At 40.4% G+C, this 16,235-nt stretch overlaps 3 protein-coding genes across 4 annotated transcripts; 1 reads left to right on the plus strand and 2 right to left on the minus strand.

Moving 5' to 3' along the window:
* Positions 1-186: 186 nt before the first annotated feature.
* Positions 187-4,160, plus strand: gstz1 (glutathione S-transferase zeta 1). 2 transcript variants are annotated; one of them, XM_029688153.2, is made up of 9 exons: positions 187-458; positions 782-833; positions 932-999; positions 1,104-1,184; positions 1,340-1,465; positions 1,717-1,792; positions 1,889-1,941; positions 3,794-3,843; positions 3,960-4,160. In XM_029688153.2, the coding sequence occupies exons 1-9, from the start codon at positions 429-431 to the stop codon at positions 4,084-4,086; spliced, it is 663 nt and encodes a 220-aa protein (XP_029544013.1). In that variant the 5' UTR covers positions 187-428; the 3' UTR covers positions 4,087-4,160. The 2 variants fall into 2 exon arrangements, with proteins under 2 accessions (XP_029544013.1, XP_029544014.1); XM_029688154.1 differs by lacking the exon at positions 187-458 and adding an exon at positions 595-699.
* Positions 4,161-4,543: 383 nt separating this feature from the next.
* Positions 4,544-6,400, minus strand: LOC135561635 (rab9 effector protein with kelch motifs-like). Its single transcript, XM_065003354.1, is given in 7 exon segments — positions 4,544-5,217; positions 5,333-5,430; positions 5,718-5,772; positions 5,868-5,959; positions 6,087-6,105; positions 6,108-6,254; positions 6,310-6,400. Coding segments are annotated over 7 exon segments (756 nt in total). The 3' UTR covers positions 4,544-4,963.
* A 5,866-nt stretch (positions 6,401-12,266) lies between these two features.
* LOC115146217 (protein TMED8-like) lies at positions 12,267-16,138 on the minus strand. Its single transcript, XM_029688159.2, has 6 exons — positions 16,012-16,138; positions 14,892-15,006; positions 14,567-14,666; positions 14,372-14,462; positions 13,841-14,134; positions 12,267-13,685 (listed from the first exon to the last, which is right to left on the minus strand). The coding sequence occupies exons 2-6, from the start codon at positions 15,002-15,004 to the stop codon at positions 13,468-13,470; spliced, it is 816 nt and encodes a 271-aa protein (XP_029544019.1). The 5' UTR covers positions 15,005-15,006; positions 16,012-16,138; the 3' UTR covers positions 12,267-13,467.
* Positions 16,139-16,235: the final 97 nt, after the last annotated feature.

The raw sequence follows: 16,235 nt of genomic DNA on the forward strand, positions 1-16,235 counted from the left end.
AAATATACACCTTACTGGCTGAAACTACAACGGTATTAGCCAATCTCTATGTACAATTAAAGATAAACCGCCTTTATTAGAAAAAACGATCTCAACGCAAGTATTTCATTGGATACAACGCGGATCAGTCTTTTTGACAACTCAACTGGTTCATTTACGTAATGTCTGTCACAGAGTTTATCAACCCATTTTATAATATAGCTACATTGTTACAATGAGTTGGCGCTACATTTATGAAACACGGTGGAATTTATAATACGCGTGATACAGGAAACGATTGCCAGTTTGTATCATTGCGCATAGGCAAAATCGCATAACTGCCAGCCGTGATCGAGGAATCAGAGTAGATTCTGTGACATGTCATTGTCAAAGTAGTTTATTTGCACAACAGTAATAGCTTATTGTCTCTAGCCTACTTATAACCTGCAATGCGGCTCTCACTCGCATGCCTCAAAAAGGTATGCCTATTCTACCAATTCTTGCTTGCAACAAGTAGACACGTGTGCGATAATAAAATGTGGAATAATTTGCAGAAAGTTACTGCGAGAGTGCTTAGTCATAGTCCAAAAAAACAAGGAGGAGGGGTATTTGGGAAAGCATTCTATTGGTCGCTAGAAACTGAGCTTTTTTTATTAGCAGTAGGAATTTGCAATCGTTGAGCGCCAGATCTGTCTGAATACTATGGCAACTCAAACAAAGGTGAATCAATGAGCAAAGTTAAGTAAGATATGATAATATTGTATTGTTATCACGTGAACTGATTTATTTTTCTCCCCTTTAGCCCATTCTTCATGGATATTTCAGGAGTTCATGTTCTTGGAGGGTTCGAATTGGTAAGTTCCTATGTAGTCTTCTACGTCTCTGCCTACTTTACATCATTAGAACATTGACTTTGACCCTGGAAAGAAATAACCTACTTTGCTTCTTCCAGCTTTTGCTCTGAAAGGTATTGAATTTGACCAAGTCCCAGTCAATCTTATCAAAGATGGGGGTCAGCAGGTAACTTCCTCATACATCATGCTTTTTCATCAGGTAGAGGTAATTACCTCTATAATGGTATATTAGATATAATGTCCTCACACTGTACCTATTGTATATTTTAGCTTACAGACCAATACAAGGCGTTAAACTCTATGCAACAAGTGCCTGCTGTCCAAATTGATGGCATCACCCTGTCTCAGTCGGTGAGTCCAAAACTGTTATTGGTTTGTCACTGTTAACAGTTATGTACTTTTGAGATACTGATAAAAGTCAAAAGAACCTCAAATCTAGCTCCATATTCCCAAAATATAACATTGACTACTGACAATAATGATAAGACCTATCCGCTCACACTCAGCTGGCAGTGATCCAGTACATTGAGGAGACCAGACCAGGACCCAGGCTTCTCCCTGCAGACCCAAAGAAGCGTGCCCAGGTGCGCATGATCTCTGACCTCATCGCCTCCGGGATCCAGCCTGTGCAGGTGAGGGTATTACAGCACAAAGAATGTGGGCAAACGAGAGAAAGGAATAAAACAAATTGAAAGCACACCAGTCCACTGCAGATCTCTGACCTTGTTTGCAAAACAAACTAGGTTTACTGTATGGAAGGAAAGCAAAATCAAATGGCAGAACCTCAGACATGCTGACATCATGGTTGAATGACCATTGCAACAATTATGATGGTGATGACTGTAGAGGTACTCAAGTCATGTCTGATCATTTTGTATTTCAGAATTTGTATGTGCTACAGAAGATTGGAGCAGAGAAGTTGCAGTGGGCGCAGCATTTCATCCAAAGAGGTTTTGAAGGTGGCTAAAATAGCCTTACGTTCAATATGCCACTATAGCTCATCTCCAGACAGCCATTACAGGCCTGACTTCATGTCACTGTGTGTTTCTCCTCAGCCTTGGAGCCCATTCTGAAAGAGACGGCAAGCAAGTACTGCGTAGGGGACGAGGTGAGGGGACACTCGTTCATCACATAAAAACACAGTGGCAGTGTTAAGCTAAGTATCTCAAGTTAGGTTTTTTATTTTCACACACACAAGTAGAGTGAAATGCCTTTCTTGCTTGCTCATTCCCAACAATGCAGTAATCAATATCAGTAGTACAAAAACACACGAGAAATAGAAATAAGAACACAAGAAAGTAAGCTAAATACAGGGTCAGTGCCAATACCATATTTACAATGTGCAGGGATACTGGAGTGATAGGAGTAAGGTGACTTATGATAAACAAGAGTAGCAGCAGCATACCTTCAGTAAGTATTCATACCCCCTTGACTTATTCCACATTTTGATGTTACAGCCTGAATTCAAAATGGATTAAGGAGATATTTTTCTCAAGTACACACAATACCCAATAATGACAATGAAAATGTTTAGACATTTTAGAAAATGTATTGAAAATGAAATACAGAAATATCTCATTTACTTAAGTTAATACATGTTAGAATCACTTTTGGCAGCGATTACAGCTGTGAGTCTTTCTGGTTAAGTCTAAGAGCTTTGCAAACCTGGATTGTACAATATTTGTACATTTTATTTTTTTTATTCTTCAAGCTTTGTAAAGTTGGTTCTAGGGTAGCCTAGAGGTTAGAGCGTTGAACTAGTAACCGGAAGGTTGCAAGTTCAAACCCCCGAGCTGACAAGGTACAAATCTGTCGTTCTGCCCCTGAACAGGCAGTTAACCCACTGTTCCCAGGCCGTCATTGAAAATAAGAATTAGTTCTTAACTGACTTGCCTGGTTAAATAAAGGTAAAATAAAATTTTAAAAAAGATAGCCATTTTCAAGTCTTGCCGTAGATGTTCAAGCCGATTTAAGTCAAAACTGTATCTAGGCAACTCAGGAACATTCAATGTCGTCTTAATAAGCAACTCCAGTGTATATTTGGCTTTGTGTTTTAGGTTATTGTTCTGCTGAAAGGTGAATTTGTCTCCCAGCGTCTGTTGGAAAGCAGACTCAACCAGGTTTCCCTCAGGGATTTTGCCTGTGCTTAACTCTATTCTGTTTTTTTTTTATCCTAAAAAACTCCCTTGTCCTTGTCGATGACAAGCATACCCATAACATGATGCAGCCAACACCATGGTTGAAATATGAAGATGGGTGTGTTGTTGTATTTGCCCCAAACATAACACTTTGTATTTAGTACATTTTTTTGCAATTTTACTTTTAGTGCCTTTTTGTAAACAGGATGCATGTTTTGGAATATTTTTATTCTGTACACTTAGTATTGTGGAGTAACTAGGATGTTGTTGATCCATCCTCAGTTCTCCCATCACAGCCATTAAACTCAGTAACTGTTTTAAAATCACCAATGGCCTCATGGTGAAATCCCTGAGCGGTTTTCTTCCTCTCCAGCAACTGAGTTAGGAAACACACCTGTGTCTGTGTAGTGACTGGGTGTATTGATACACCATCCAAAGTGTCATTAATAACTTCACCATGCTCAAAGGGATATTCATTGTTTACTCCTGAACTTATTTAGGCTTGCCATAACAAAGGGGTTGAATACTTATTGACTAGACATTTAAATCTTTTAATTAATTTTTTTAAATGTCTAAAAACATAATTCCACTTTATATTATGGGGTATTGTGTGTAGGCCAGTGACACAATCTCAATTTAATCCATTTTAAATTCAGACTAATAACAAAATGTGTAAAAAGTCAAGGGGTGTGAATACTTTCTGAAGGCACTGTATATGATGATTGTATGTGAATGTGTGTAAAGTCAGTATGGATGTGTGACGTTGTTCTACAGTCGACCTCACTTTAAGTTGAGGAATTCTTGATAATGTTTACCTCTTAGATCTCCATGGCAGACATCTGTCTCGTCCCTCAAGTCTATAATGCTGAACGGTAAGGCACTCTCCATCATTCAGTCAGAACTGGAACAGAAAAACACCACAGCATGAGACAAATTTTACACTGAACATACAAACCAAATGAAGAGACTTTTTACATTTGCCAAACAGGTTCAAAGTGGACGTTGATCAGTTCCCAACTATCAAAAGGCTAAACCAAACCTTAATGAAGGTAGAGGCTTTCAAAGTGAGTCATCCATCTTGCCAACCAGATACACCTGCTGACATATGTACATGAGAACCCCTCTGACATCTACAGGAGCCAGTAGTGCCATCATCATTGAATACTTCAATAAAAATATTTGATATGAATCATTTGGTTTCAATCTCGTGACTTGAAATAAGACTAAAATAAAGAATGTTTGGGTTAAGACCATGTATTACTTGTATGATGAGAAGTTGAGTTTGAATATGTACATTTTAACCTCTGATACAGCACGTTCCCCCATCTTGACATATGCTCAACATGACATTGGAACATAGTGGATTTGTGAAGATAAATACAATAGACAACATGAAAGTGCCCAATACCAGCCCACTGGTATACACATGTGGAAGTGGCTGTCTGCTCTTTGTTTAATAATTGGTTTAGTAAAATAGCTGAAGTTCAATTAATATCATGCAGCAGTTAATTAACCCATGGTTAAAAAATGTAAATTAAATAGAAAGTTATATTTCTTTCAACACACATTGGTGAGAAAATATCTAGAACACAGGAGAGATGTTTTTTAGATCTGGTGCCTATACCATTTCTCAGATGGGGAGAATGGCACTTAAAAATCAATATAAAAAAGTTAACAACCCATAATGTAATGTCAGACACCTGACAACAGTGTGATTAAAAAGGCATAACTTGCACCATAACTGACAATCAACAGAAAAGAGAAAATCAGGCTAGACTACAGCCTTCAGTGGCTACAATAAAACTGTTACTGAAGATTTAATTACATCCAAGCATAATGTAACAGAGCCATTACACAGAAGAGCAAATAAAAAGGACTCAACAGTCCCTGTGTTAGTTCTGCCCATGATACATTCACTCATATCATTCAGAATTTGTAAGCCAGACACAGATATAAAGTCAACATTTTTCCCCCTTATTCCCCATAAGGCTGTTATAGTCTCTCCTTAAGGTCCAGTCTCTTATCTCCAGGGATCTTCACTGTGCACTTCGCTGGGTCATTGAAGAAGATCCCGGCGCAGTCTGAGCCCCCAAACACCAGCAGAGTGCTGTGGGTGTTGGTATGCTCGCCCTGCTTCTGTTTGACAGTGCCTGGGAGGACAGAACCTCCCAGGTTGTTCATGCTGTGTCCGGCACGAAGCTTGGCGCAGAGCAGAGGGAATACCATTGAACTCCACATACTGGTGTCTGAAAAGAACCTAAAACAGAGTATTTATATTCATAGAATTTGAAAATGAATGATGCTGGATTACCATTTAAACTTTCTGGAAAACAAGATAAGGCTGGTTGAGGGTGTACTCACCCACGTTGAAGATATGGATGTCCTGCAGGGCATCAATAGCACTACAACCTCCACTGACCAGCATCCTGTTGTCTGATACTGGCAGTGCTGCATGATATCTGATCACACAGACAAGATAGGGCAACGTTATCAAAGTAAAAAGGCATTTCTACATCAATCCATACATCATTGTGTGGATTACAGTAATAAATATAAGATTAACAAATGGCATAGAATTATATCAGTCATTTAAATAATAATGGTCACAATATTGGTCTTTGCGGCAATTTAGAAATTGTTTTTCATCATAGCAAGTACTTTTTGATGTCCTAGATATCCAAAAGATGAAAAACATCAGATAGGCATTGCGTTTACATATTACAAGGTTGAATAAATATGTTCTCACCCTCGAGGCAGTGATGGCATGATCTCATATTTCACAGCTGTGTACTCCATAAAGCCTTTTGCTAAAATAAAGAAAATTGCATTTGAAAATTAAGTTGTAACTAGCTTTGTGTAGCGTAATCCAAATCACCACTCTTTGTCATAGCCTGACCGAGGTGCAAAATGTTACGGTTGTTCAGGTAGATTGTAGTCTTCCTGCCACCAAAAATGAGCAACCGGTTGGACAAAAAAATGGTTTAGAGCCTGTTTTATGTAAAAAATAAAAAGTGTTTGTTAAATAAACACTGTTGTCCTGTAATGGTTAAATACATAAAGCAAAGTATTGTCATAGCCCAATGCCTCTACAGAAATATAATCAAGGAACATTGACACAATCCTAGGTAGAGGTCAGATCCCTCCACAATGGGTTGGTACCAGAGCTCAAAATCTGGGTTAAAAATGTACAGAGCGTTTCTGTAGGCCTTGTCTCCAGGACAGCAGCTTGGATGGCACAGGACAAAACTAGGGCATTTTAATGAGATGGCACAGGACAAAATCTCTCCCAGTTGTTTTACACAAGTTATCAATATTAGTAAAAAGTCGACTCATCTCACCTATTTCCATTTTCCATAGGGAGTCCTCACAGCGGGTTTGGTCATACGCTCCTCCAATGACAATGACCATCTCGGGATCACTCAGACACATGTTATGGCTCCAGCGCTTTTATGGACAAACTGAAAATAAAATATAATTCATGTTTTATATACAACAGAATATCTGGCATTTTAAATAAATTACTTATTTGATTGAGAATTCTGACCGGCTCTGCAATTTGTCTTCATCTTTCCAGTCTTCTCCACAACACTGTTCTCTCTAGATAGCTTCCTTTTCTTGGGACGAGATGTCACGACTTCTGCCGAAGTCGATGCCTCTCCTTGTTCGGGCGGTGTTTGGCAGTCGACGTCGCCGGTCTTCTAGCCATCGCTGATCCATTTTTCATTGTCCATTTGTTTTGTCTCGTTTTCACATACACCTGGTTTTCATTTCCCAATTACTGGTCATGTATTTAACCATCTATTTCCCCCATGTCTTTGTGTGTGATTGTTATTTGTTTAGGTCGGTACGTTTCCAGCTGTTTTCACCCGTTTTCACACTGTCACATGTGCTATTTTCTTAAGTAAAGTGCGTTGTTCACTCATCTCTGTTCTCCTGCGCCTGATTTCATGCACCAGCTACACCCACCGCATGACACTAGATGCTTAAGCAGTGTCCTTCTCAGGGGTAATAACAGCTTCAGGGGTCCATGCGAAGTGACACCTTCCCAATCACTATCCATCTGGGGGACTTATCCTTCAAATACCATCAAGATAAACACACAGGTGCAATGTATCTCTCCCCTACTTCATGACCGTGGGAAGATGTTTTGGGTGCTGTCGACAGTCTGCTGATTAGTATTTTTCTCCGCTCATAGAGGAGTAATAAAGGCCTAGTGCACTAATTTGGTGTGATTTGTTTAATAGTATTATTTTTTTGTTATATACCAGTCAAAAGATTGGACACCTACTTATTCACAGGTTTTTCTTTATTTGTTCTATTTTGTACATTGTAGAATAACACATATGGAATCATGTAGTAACCAAAAAAGTGTTAAACAATTCAAAACATATTTTATATTTTAGAATCTTCAACATAGCCACCCTTTGCCATGATGACAACTTTGCACACTCTTGGCATTCTCTCAACTAGCTTCACCTGGAATTATTTTCCAACAGTCTTGAAGGAGTTCCCACATATGCTGAGCACTTGTTGGCTGATTTTCCTTCACTCTGCGGTCCAACTCATCCCAAAGCATCTCAACTGGGTTGCGGTTGGGTGATTGTGGAGGCCAGGTCATCTGATGCAACACTCCATCAATCTCCTTCTTGGTCAAATAGCCCTTACACAGCCTGGAGGCTGTTGAAAAGAGATGTTTCTCACCAATGTGTCCTGTGTCCTGTTGAAAAACAAATGATAGTCCCACTAAGTGCAAACCAGATAGGATGGTGTATAGCTGCAGAATGCTGTGGTAGCCATGCTGGTTAAGTGTGCCTTGAATTCTAAATAAATCACAGACAGTGTCACCAGCAAAGCACCCCTACGCCATCACACCTCTTCCTCCATGCATCACAGTGGGACCCACACATGTTGAGTTCATCCATTCACCTACTCTGTGTCTCACAAAGACACGATGGATGGAACCAAAAATCTCCAATTTGGACTCATCAGACCAAAGGACAAATTTCCACTGGTCTAATGTCCATTGCTCGTGTTTCTTGGCCCAAGCAAGTCTCTTCTTATTATTGGTGTCCTTTAGTTGTGATTTCTTTGCAGCAATTCGACCATGAGGCCTGATTCAAACAGTCTCTGAACAGTTGATGTTGAGATGTGTCTGTTACTTGAACTCTATGAAGCATTTATTTGGGTTGCAATTTCAGAGGTTGGTAACTAATGAATTTATCCTCTGCAGCAGAGGTAACTCTGGGTCTTAGTTTCCAGTGGCGGTCCTCATGCGAGCCAGTTTCATCACAGCGCTTGATGGTTTTTGAGACTGCACTTTCGAAGTTCTCGAAATTGTCCGGATTGACTGATCTTAATGTCTTAAAGTAATGATGGACTGTTGTTTCTCTTTGCTTATTTGAGCTGTTCTTGCCATAATATAGACTTGGTCTTTTACCAGATAGGTCTATCTTCTGTATACCACCTCTACCTTGTCACAACACAACTGATTGGCTCAAACACATTAAGAAGGAAAGAAATTCCACGTATTAACTTTTAAGAAGGCACACCTGTTTACTGAAATGCATTCCAGGTGACTACCTCATGAAGCTGGTTGAGAGAATACCAAGCGTCTGCAAAGCTGTCATCAAGGCAAAGGGTGGCTACTTTGAAGTCTCAAATATAAAATGTATTTTGATTTGTTTAACACTTTTTTGGTTACTACATGATTCCATGTGTTATTTCAGCGTTTTGATGTCTTTACTATTATTCTACAATGTAGAAAATAGGTAAAATAAAGAAAAACCCTGGACTGAGTAGGTGTGTCCAAACTTTTGACTGGTACTGCACATTAATTATATTTGAATTGTGATTTATCAGGGGGTGCTGCAGCACCCTCAGGTAAAGAGTTAGTAGTTTATGTGTCGGGGGCTAGGGTCTATGTTTATGTGTTGGGGGGCTAGGGTCAATCTGTTACTTATCCTGTGTCCTGTGTGAATTTAAGTATGCTCCCTCTAAATCGCTCTCTCGCTCTCTTTCTCTCGTCTCTAGTGGGACCTGAGCCCTAGGACCATGCCTCAGGACTACCTGTCCCCAGTCCACCTGGTCGTGCTGCTGCTCCAGTTTCAACTGTTCTGCCTGCAGCTATGGAACTCTGACCTGTTCACCAGATGTGCTACCTTGTCCCGGACCTATTGTTTTCGACTATCTCTCTCTACTGCACCTGCTGTCTCTAACTCTGAATGATCGGCAATGAAAAGCCAATTGACATTTACTCCTGAGGTGCTGACCTGTTGCACCCTCTACAACCACTGTGATTATTATTATTTGACCCTGCTGGTCATCTATAAATGTTTGAACATCTTGGCCATGTTCTGTTATAATCTCCACCCGGCACAGCCAGAAGAGGACTGGCCACCCCTCAGAGCCTGGTTCCTCTCTAGGTTTCTTCCTAGATTTCTGCCTTTCTAGGGAGTTTTTCCTAGCCATCATGCTTCTACATCTGCATTGATTGCTGTTTGAGGTTTTAGGCTGTGTTTCTGTATAGCACTTTGTGACATCGGCTGATGTAAAAGGGCTTCATAAATAAATTTGATTGATTGACAATGTAGACCACTATATGGATAAATCATCAGAAAATCTAAAGTAGTGACAGGTCTAGATAAATCCATAGCAAATTAGTAGAAACCCCTGCCTTTGGAATCCCTGTAACCCTGTAACTCACCCTCTGACTTACAGAGGTGTTGAGATGAGTTTGGGAGAGATGGCTGTTGTGCTCGACTGGGCTGGAGTGTTTTCTTGGTACAAGCTGAGTATTGCTGATGAAACTGGCTTCATTCTTTTTGAGGAAAGAGTTGAATAACAGTTGAAGATACTGGTACATTATGTAGGTACTGTTTTCATCATTCCACATACCTGCCAAGAGGAAAGGAGTATCTGGTCAGTGTTTAATTCATAATGTGACAGGTGTCACAATAACAACACTGAACAAAAGTATAAATGCAACATGTTTTATGAGCGGAAATAAAAGATCCCAGAAATGTTCCATATGCACAAAAAGCACTCCAAACAGGTCAGGGACAAAGTTGTGGAGAAGTACAGATCAGGGTTGGGTTATAAAAAAATATCAGAAACTTTGAACATCCCACAGAGCACCATTAATTCCATTATGTAAAGAATATGGCACCACAACAAACCTGCCAAGGGGGGGCCACCCACCAAAACTCGTGGACCAGGCAAGGAAGGCATTAATCAGAGAGGAAACAAAGAGATCGAAAATAACCCTGAAGGAGCTGCAAAGCTCCACAGCGGAGATTGGAGTATCTGTCAATCGGACCACTAAGCCGTACACTCCAAAGAGCAGTGCTTACAGAAGAGTGGCCAGAAAAAAGTCATTGCTTATAGAAAAAAATAAGCAAGCAGGTTTGGTATTCGCCAAAAGGCAGAGACCCCCCAAACATATGGTCAGATGAGACTAAAATGTAGCTTTTTGATCATCAAGGAAAATGCTCTGTCTGGTACAAACCCAACACCTCTCATCAGCCCAGGAAAACCATCCCCACAGTGAAGCATGGTGGTGGCAACATCATGCTGTGTTGATGTTTTCCATCGGCAGGGACTGGGAAACTGGTCAGAATTGAAGGAATGATGGATGGCGCTAAATACAGGGATATTCTTGAGGGAAACCTGTTTCAGTCTTCCAGAGATTTGAGACTGGGACGGAGGTTCACCTTCCAACAAGACAATGACCCAAAGCATACTGCTAAAGCAACACTCGAGTGGTTTAAGGGGAAACATTTAAATGTCTTGGAATGACCTAGTCAAAGCCCAGATCTCAATTCAATTGAGAATCTGTGGTATGACTTGAAGATTGCTGTACACCAGCGGAACACATCCAACTTGAAGGAGCTGGAGCAGTTTTTCCTTGAAGAATGGGTAAAAATCCCAGTGGCTAGATGTGCCAAGCTTATAGAGACATACCCCAAGAGACTTGCAGCTGTAATTGTTGCAAAAGGTGGCTCTACAAAGATGAAGAGTTATGCACACTCAAGTTTTCTGTTTTTTTTGTTTTATTCCTTGTTTGTTTCACAATAAAAATGATTTTGCATCTTCAAAGTGGTAGGCATGTTGTGTAAATCAAATGATACAACCTCAGGATCGCATCATGGTAATCCTGTGTATTCAAATGCAATTGTGTTTGTCTGTAGCTTATGCCTGCATGCTGACCACACCACTCGCGCAAAATAAATGTACACATAAATCATTGCACCCACACTGCTTGCGCGTTTCAACGAGGGTCTGGGTAGTCAGGCGCTAAAATAGGACTTGGGTCTATTTGTGACACATGATGCGCTGCAAGTCCTGCCTCTCCCATCTCCTCATTGGTTTTGAAGAGCATATATCCATGTGGGTGATTGAAAGATGAACTAAGGTCCACACTCCACTCCAGTTGGCAGTGGTAATGCACTTCAAAGTTAGTTGCCAACCGCCATATAAAGTCCAAAGAAGCCTGAAGGTGCGGTTACTAGAAACAAACTCAGTTGACCCTTTTATCTGTGGATTCATTATTGGAGTAGATTATGCATTTCAGGTAAAATAACAACCCAATGTTTATATCCCAGGCCAAATTAGCTAGCAGCAAAATTGCCATAAATTTTTAATGCTTTTAAACCTGTCCCCAAATTAATATAGTTGGTTCAGAGTCCGTTTTGATATTTCAACCTGCGTGTCCTGATCGTGTCTGGTGTGGGTGGACAAAATCAACATGCGCACAAGTCCTGCCTCTCCCATCACCTCATTGTTTTTTAGGAGCGAGGTCCATAGAGAAATGGTTTGTTGACATTGGTATGGAAGAACTTGACTGGCCTGCACAGAGCTATGACCTCAACCCAATCGAACACCTTTGGGATGAATTGGAACGCCGACTGCGAGCAGGCCTAATCACCGAAAATCAGTACCCAACCTCACTAATGCTTGTGACTGAATGGAAGCAAGTCCCCGCAGCAATGTTCCAACAACTAGTGGAAAGCCTTCACAGAAGAGCAGAGGCTGTTATAGCAGCGAATGCCGATAATTTTGGAATGAGATGTTCGAAGTGTCCACATACTTTTGGACATATAGTGTAAATGCTTTCAGTTCAGAGGGTTGTTGCACTTAGGTTAACACCAATGCTTTCACATAGAGCCAGCCATTACTGTAACAAACATATGCACCCCAAAAGCTTTGATCAGGATATTAATTGGCTGAGACCAAGCTCTATACTTGGCTACTTCATAGTACCATGACACAAATGAGGCAGAGCTGTAGAAATGTAATATACCGTAATGCAAATGAGACTCTTTATTTTGAAAACTTTTCAGGAAAGCTTATAACAAACAGAAACACATACTGTATAGTACAAAACTGAAACTTATTTTCAGTTGCCTTATATTTTAGCAGCACAATTCATGATCTTTGGAAACATGCACAACACAGACATTTGAGGTACAAACATTTTTGGAAATGACGTGTGGGCGGCTATAATCAAATTTAGAACATGATTAGGTGCATACAGCGCTACACAACACAGAAACGACACACACTCAAAATGATCTTCCTTTACAGAGATTGGTACATAACATTTTACTTTAAAAAAGGGACAATCCAAGTCACACATACTAACAGATTCAAAATATTTCTGTATCTACAATAGTCTCATGTGATTGTCCACCAAGATCAACCCATCACCTGACAACCTGCTAACTAAATAGGGATTTGGCAATGTAAATATTGAACCAATTTGACATAAAAGAGCTTTTTGTGCCAGGGATGGCTTTTATTTGTCAATAAGACAGGCGGTAACCATTTGCTTTAGGATTGGACTCAGAGAAACATCTAATACACTTTCATCAACATATTTGCTCATTCCAATCACAATATGCAGAAAAATTATGGAATTGTTGTACAGGAATATTGTTTAAGATACTGCATTTGGATCATCATACAATTCAAGTTGACGTTTTAAAAAAATTGCAAAAAATTGACATACATGAAGTACACACCAACATTATATGATATCAAACAATGTGTAGACACAAAAAGAAAACCTCCCAGTTCTATGGAGCACCTCTCCTGCTTAAGCTTTTGACCAAGCAAATCATCTTTCTATCAGTGTTCCCTGATTGCTGCCACCACTGAAATTGTGTCTGAATAAAAATCTATATATAGAATATATATCTTGAAAATATGGGCAATTTGCCTTAACTCACCACACAAAACTTTTAAACACACCAGAACATGGCACAAACATAAAGCTTCATAAAATCCTGCTCACAGTAAAACACATGAAAAAAAAAGTGCTCCATAATTCTCTAGTCCTCTCACATTTTAAATGTAGCCTTAGAGCGAGCAACACCAGCTGATTGTGATAAAAAATATATGCACCTATAATTAACCCTAAATTATTCTATGGAATCAAAAATAGATATCAATTATTTGAAGCGAAGTCATACATTCATATGCAATAGTGGACTGGATCCTCAGGCACTGTAATACACCCTGTAGTACAGAGTCTTATTTCGCCATAGTGAGTAGGAGTTATCAAACTTCAGAAGGTAAGTGCCCTCGCCTGGATACTCATGACTACCACCTTGCACTGCCATGTGACTGTCCTGACGATACACAGGTAAGATTTCCCCTAGGTTGGAGTTGGCCAATGATTTGGACCCCTTCTCAACATCCCCTGTGTTGACAGGTCCTGCAGGAGACAACAAATAGTCTTCAAGACAACAACCTCAAATTACAGATCTGAGATCAGTTATCGAACACATTCCAAGATTTTCAGCTTATGAAACATTAAAAAAAAATTGTAACTAAACAAATTTCAAACCAAAAGAGGAGATGCTTACTGACCTTCTAGCTCATCTTCCTCATCTTCATCATCACTGGATTCGCTGATGTGGACCGTGATGGCCCGGCTGGTAACAGGGGTCCAGTCAAAGTAGATTCCAAAGCCTATGTCATAGCTATCTGTGGCAAACTCCCAGCACACCCGCTTTCCCTCAGGGACAGTTGGCACATGTACTGTCATAATGTCTCCTCTGTACACTGCCACCACACTGTCCTTCTCCAGTCGCAGCTTGGCCTTAAGCTCCTTCATTGCCATGGACGTCCACGTGGAAGGAGGCTTTAGCGGGGGCATTTGGACTAGAGCACAACCATAGATTATATGTGAGGACAACATGGGAACCAAACCTGAGCAGAGTGTTCAAAATGTGTGTGATAGTAGAGTATCACACAATTAGAGATGCTTTGTCAAATGTACATTTTCAGCATGATTATTATTTTATCAGTAAGTTGCGATACAAACATCAGACTCCAGAACATGGATGAAAGATATGAGTTATCTTAAGTGTCAGGAATTGTGAAACACTAGTGAGTCACCTTTCTCTCCAGGGTTTTGACTATTCCCACTTCGGCTGTTCTCAACATCTCCCCCCATGGCCTGCTGCCCACCAGGAGCCTCCTGATTAACCTGAAAACACACACATGCAACACGTCTATAGGTGCTTGCAGTATATTCATTATTGCCAATTAATTTCATTGCCATGTAATTTTTTAGGCAGACATGATGTTTACCTCAGCTGGCTGGTTGGACCCCTCAGTGTCATTCCTTACATCCATATCAGGGTTGGTTATTGGGTGGTTGGAGTTATTTGAGAGATCTGTGCTCTGGAGCCTATACACAGACAGATGACAATGCTAATAAAACATTTCATCACAATTCAACATAAAATGCTTTGTGAGGCATACATTTAAAAAAAATAATTGGCAAAGCATTACAAATATTCAACATTTTTGTAATGTATTTCAATTGCATTTAGTTATATCACGTTTCAGGAATGAAGTACAGTAGCTAAAAAGCTAAATATCAGAGTAGGAATATCAGCAACAGGTGAGTTACCTGTCTAGAGGATTGGTCTCCCAGTTTTTCGACGTTATCCCGGGGAAAGAGGAAACCGACAACGCTGTCAATCTGGATTGAAGCTCCGATGTAGTAGCCTCTAATTTCTCCATCGCTAAAATGAGTGCATAAACACGTTTCAGTCTCGCTCTAGGGGTGCGTTCATAAATTCACTCTGGCTAACTTCACTTTTCAGAGCACTCGTCTGTGTGCCAGAGCGCCGAATAACTGACGAATTTACGAACGCTCAACATCCGTTGAATATGTCCGGTGTCAGTAAACATCAGCAAAGAAATGCGTCATAAAAATGTTTCTAGCAGCAGTTACAGTCACCAACGCTCTGAATAACCAGCTCTGCTAGGGCGAGTAAAATCGTCAGAGTGATGTGATCTCTGATCTGTGTCTGGAAGTAGTTAGCAAGCTAGCCAGTTAATTTGCGAACGCGGAGGGCACATTGGGCACTCCACATAGAATTTAGGAACGCACCCTAAATCGCGTACTGTATTCCCTCCTTCCTCCCTATTGTCTTCAGCACTAAAATGCAGGTTACCATCATATTAGAGGAGAATGTCTGGAAGGCATTCAGATCATGCATCAAAGAAAAACAAATACAGAATGAAACATACAAATAATGCTTTATAGCATTGGAAACCAAGACTGTTCTCTGGGCGTCTGCCGGTTTTGACCAGCAGAAGTGACTTTTCGTAACAGGATAGGATAACATACACAGCAGGTTGTGATAATTAGGTTAAGGTTAGGAAAAGCGTTAGCTAAAATTGTCCCCGACGCGACTCAGAACATATAGCTACAACCAGGTCTGCCCTGAGAACGGTTTCCACTAATACGATGCTGTCTAGCTAACGTCAAAATTCGACTAATGCGCGCGCGGTTACAAAGTTACATTGCTAGCGATCTTTTTTGGTCACATAATTTCAACATTTGTAACCAATTTGGTTGCTAGTAGCAAGCTGCGGAGCAATGACTGCGCCCTGCTGAGCTGGACGTATGCTAGCTAGCTAGTATAGCTTTCGTGAAAATTGCTAGCTAGCTGGTCGGATGATCTTCTGACATTCTTTGACACATTGTCACTTGTCAACAAGTTGTAAATAAAAAAACCTACCTCAGAAAATCATGTGAGTTGTTGGATTCCTGCTTGGCTAGTTTCAAGGTTTTCTCCGGAAATGTCGCTAACGTTATCTGTCAACTCCGTTCAGACTGCGCAGAAACATCCCCGTAGGGAAAATAACAGATTTTTGGTACTCCCGTAATTTAACGAGTATTAGCGGAATTTGGCGATGTTAATCACGTGATTAACATCATGTGATTAACATCGCACCTGCGGCT

Source organism: Oncorhynchus nerka, linkage group LG18 (assembly GCF_034236695.1).
Source record: "Oncorhynchus nerka isolate Pitt River linkage group LG18, Oner_Uvic_2.0, whole genome shotgun sequence".
NCBI lineage: Eukaryota > Metazoa > Chordata > Actinopteri > Salmoniformes > Salmonidae > Oncorhynchus > Oncorhynchus nerka.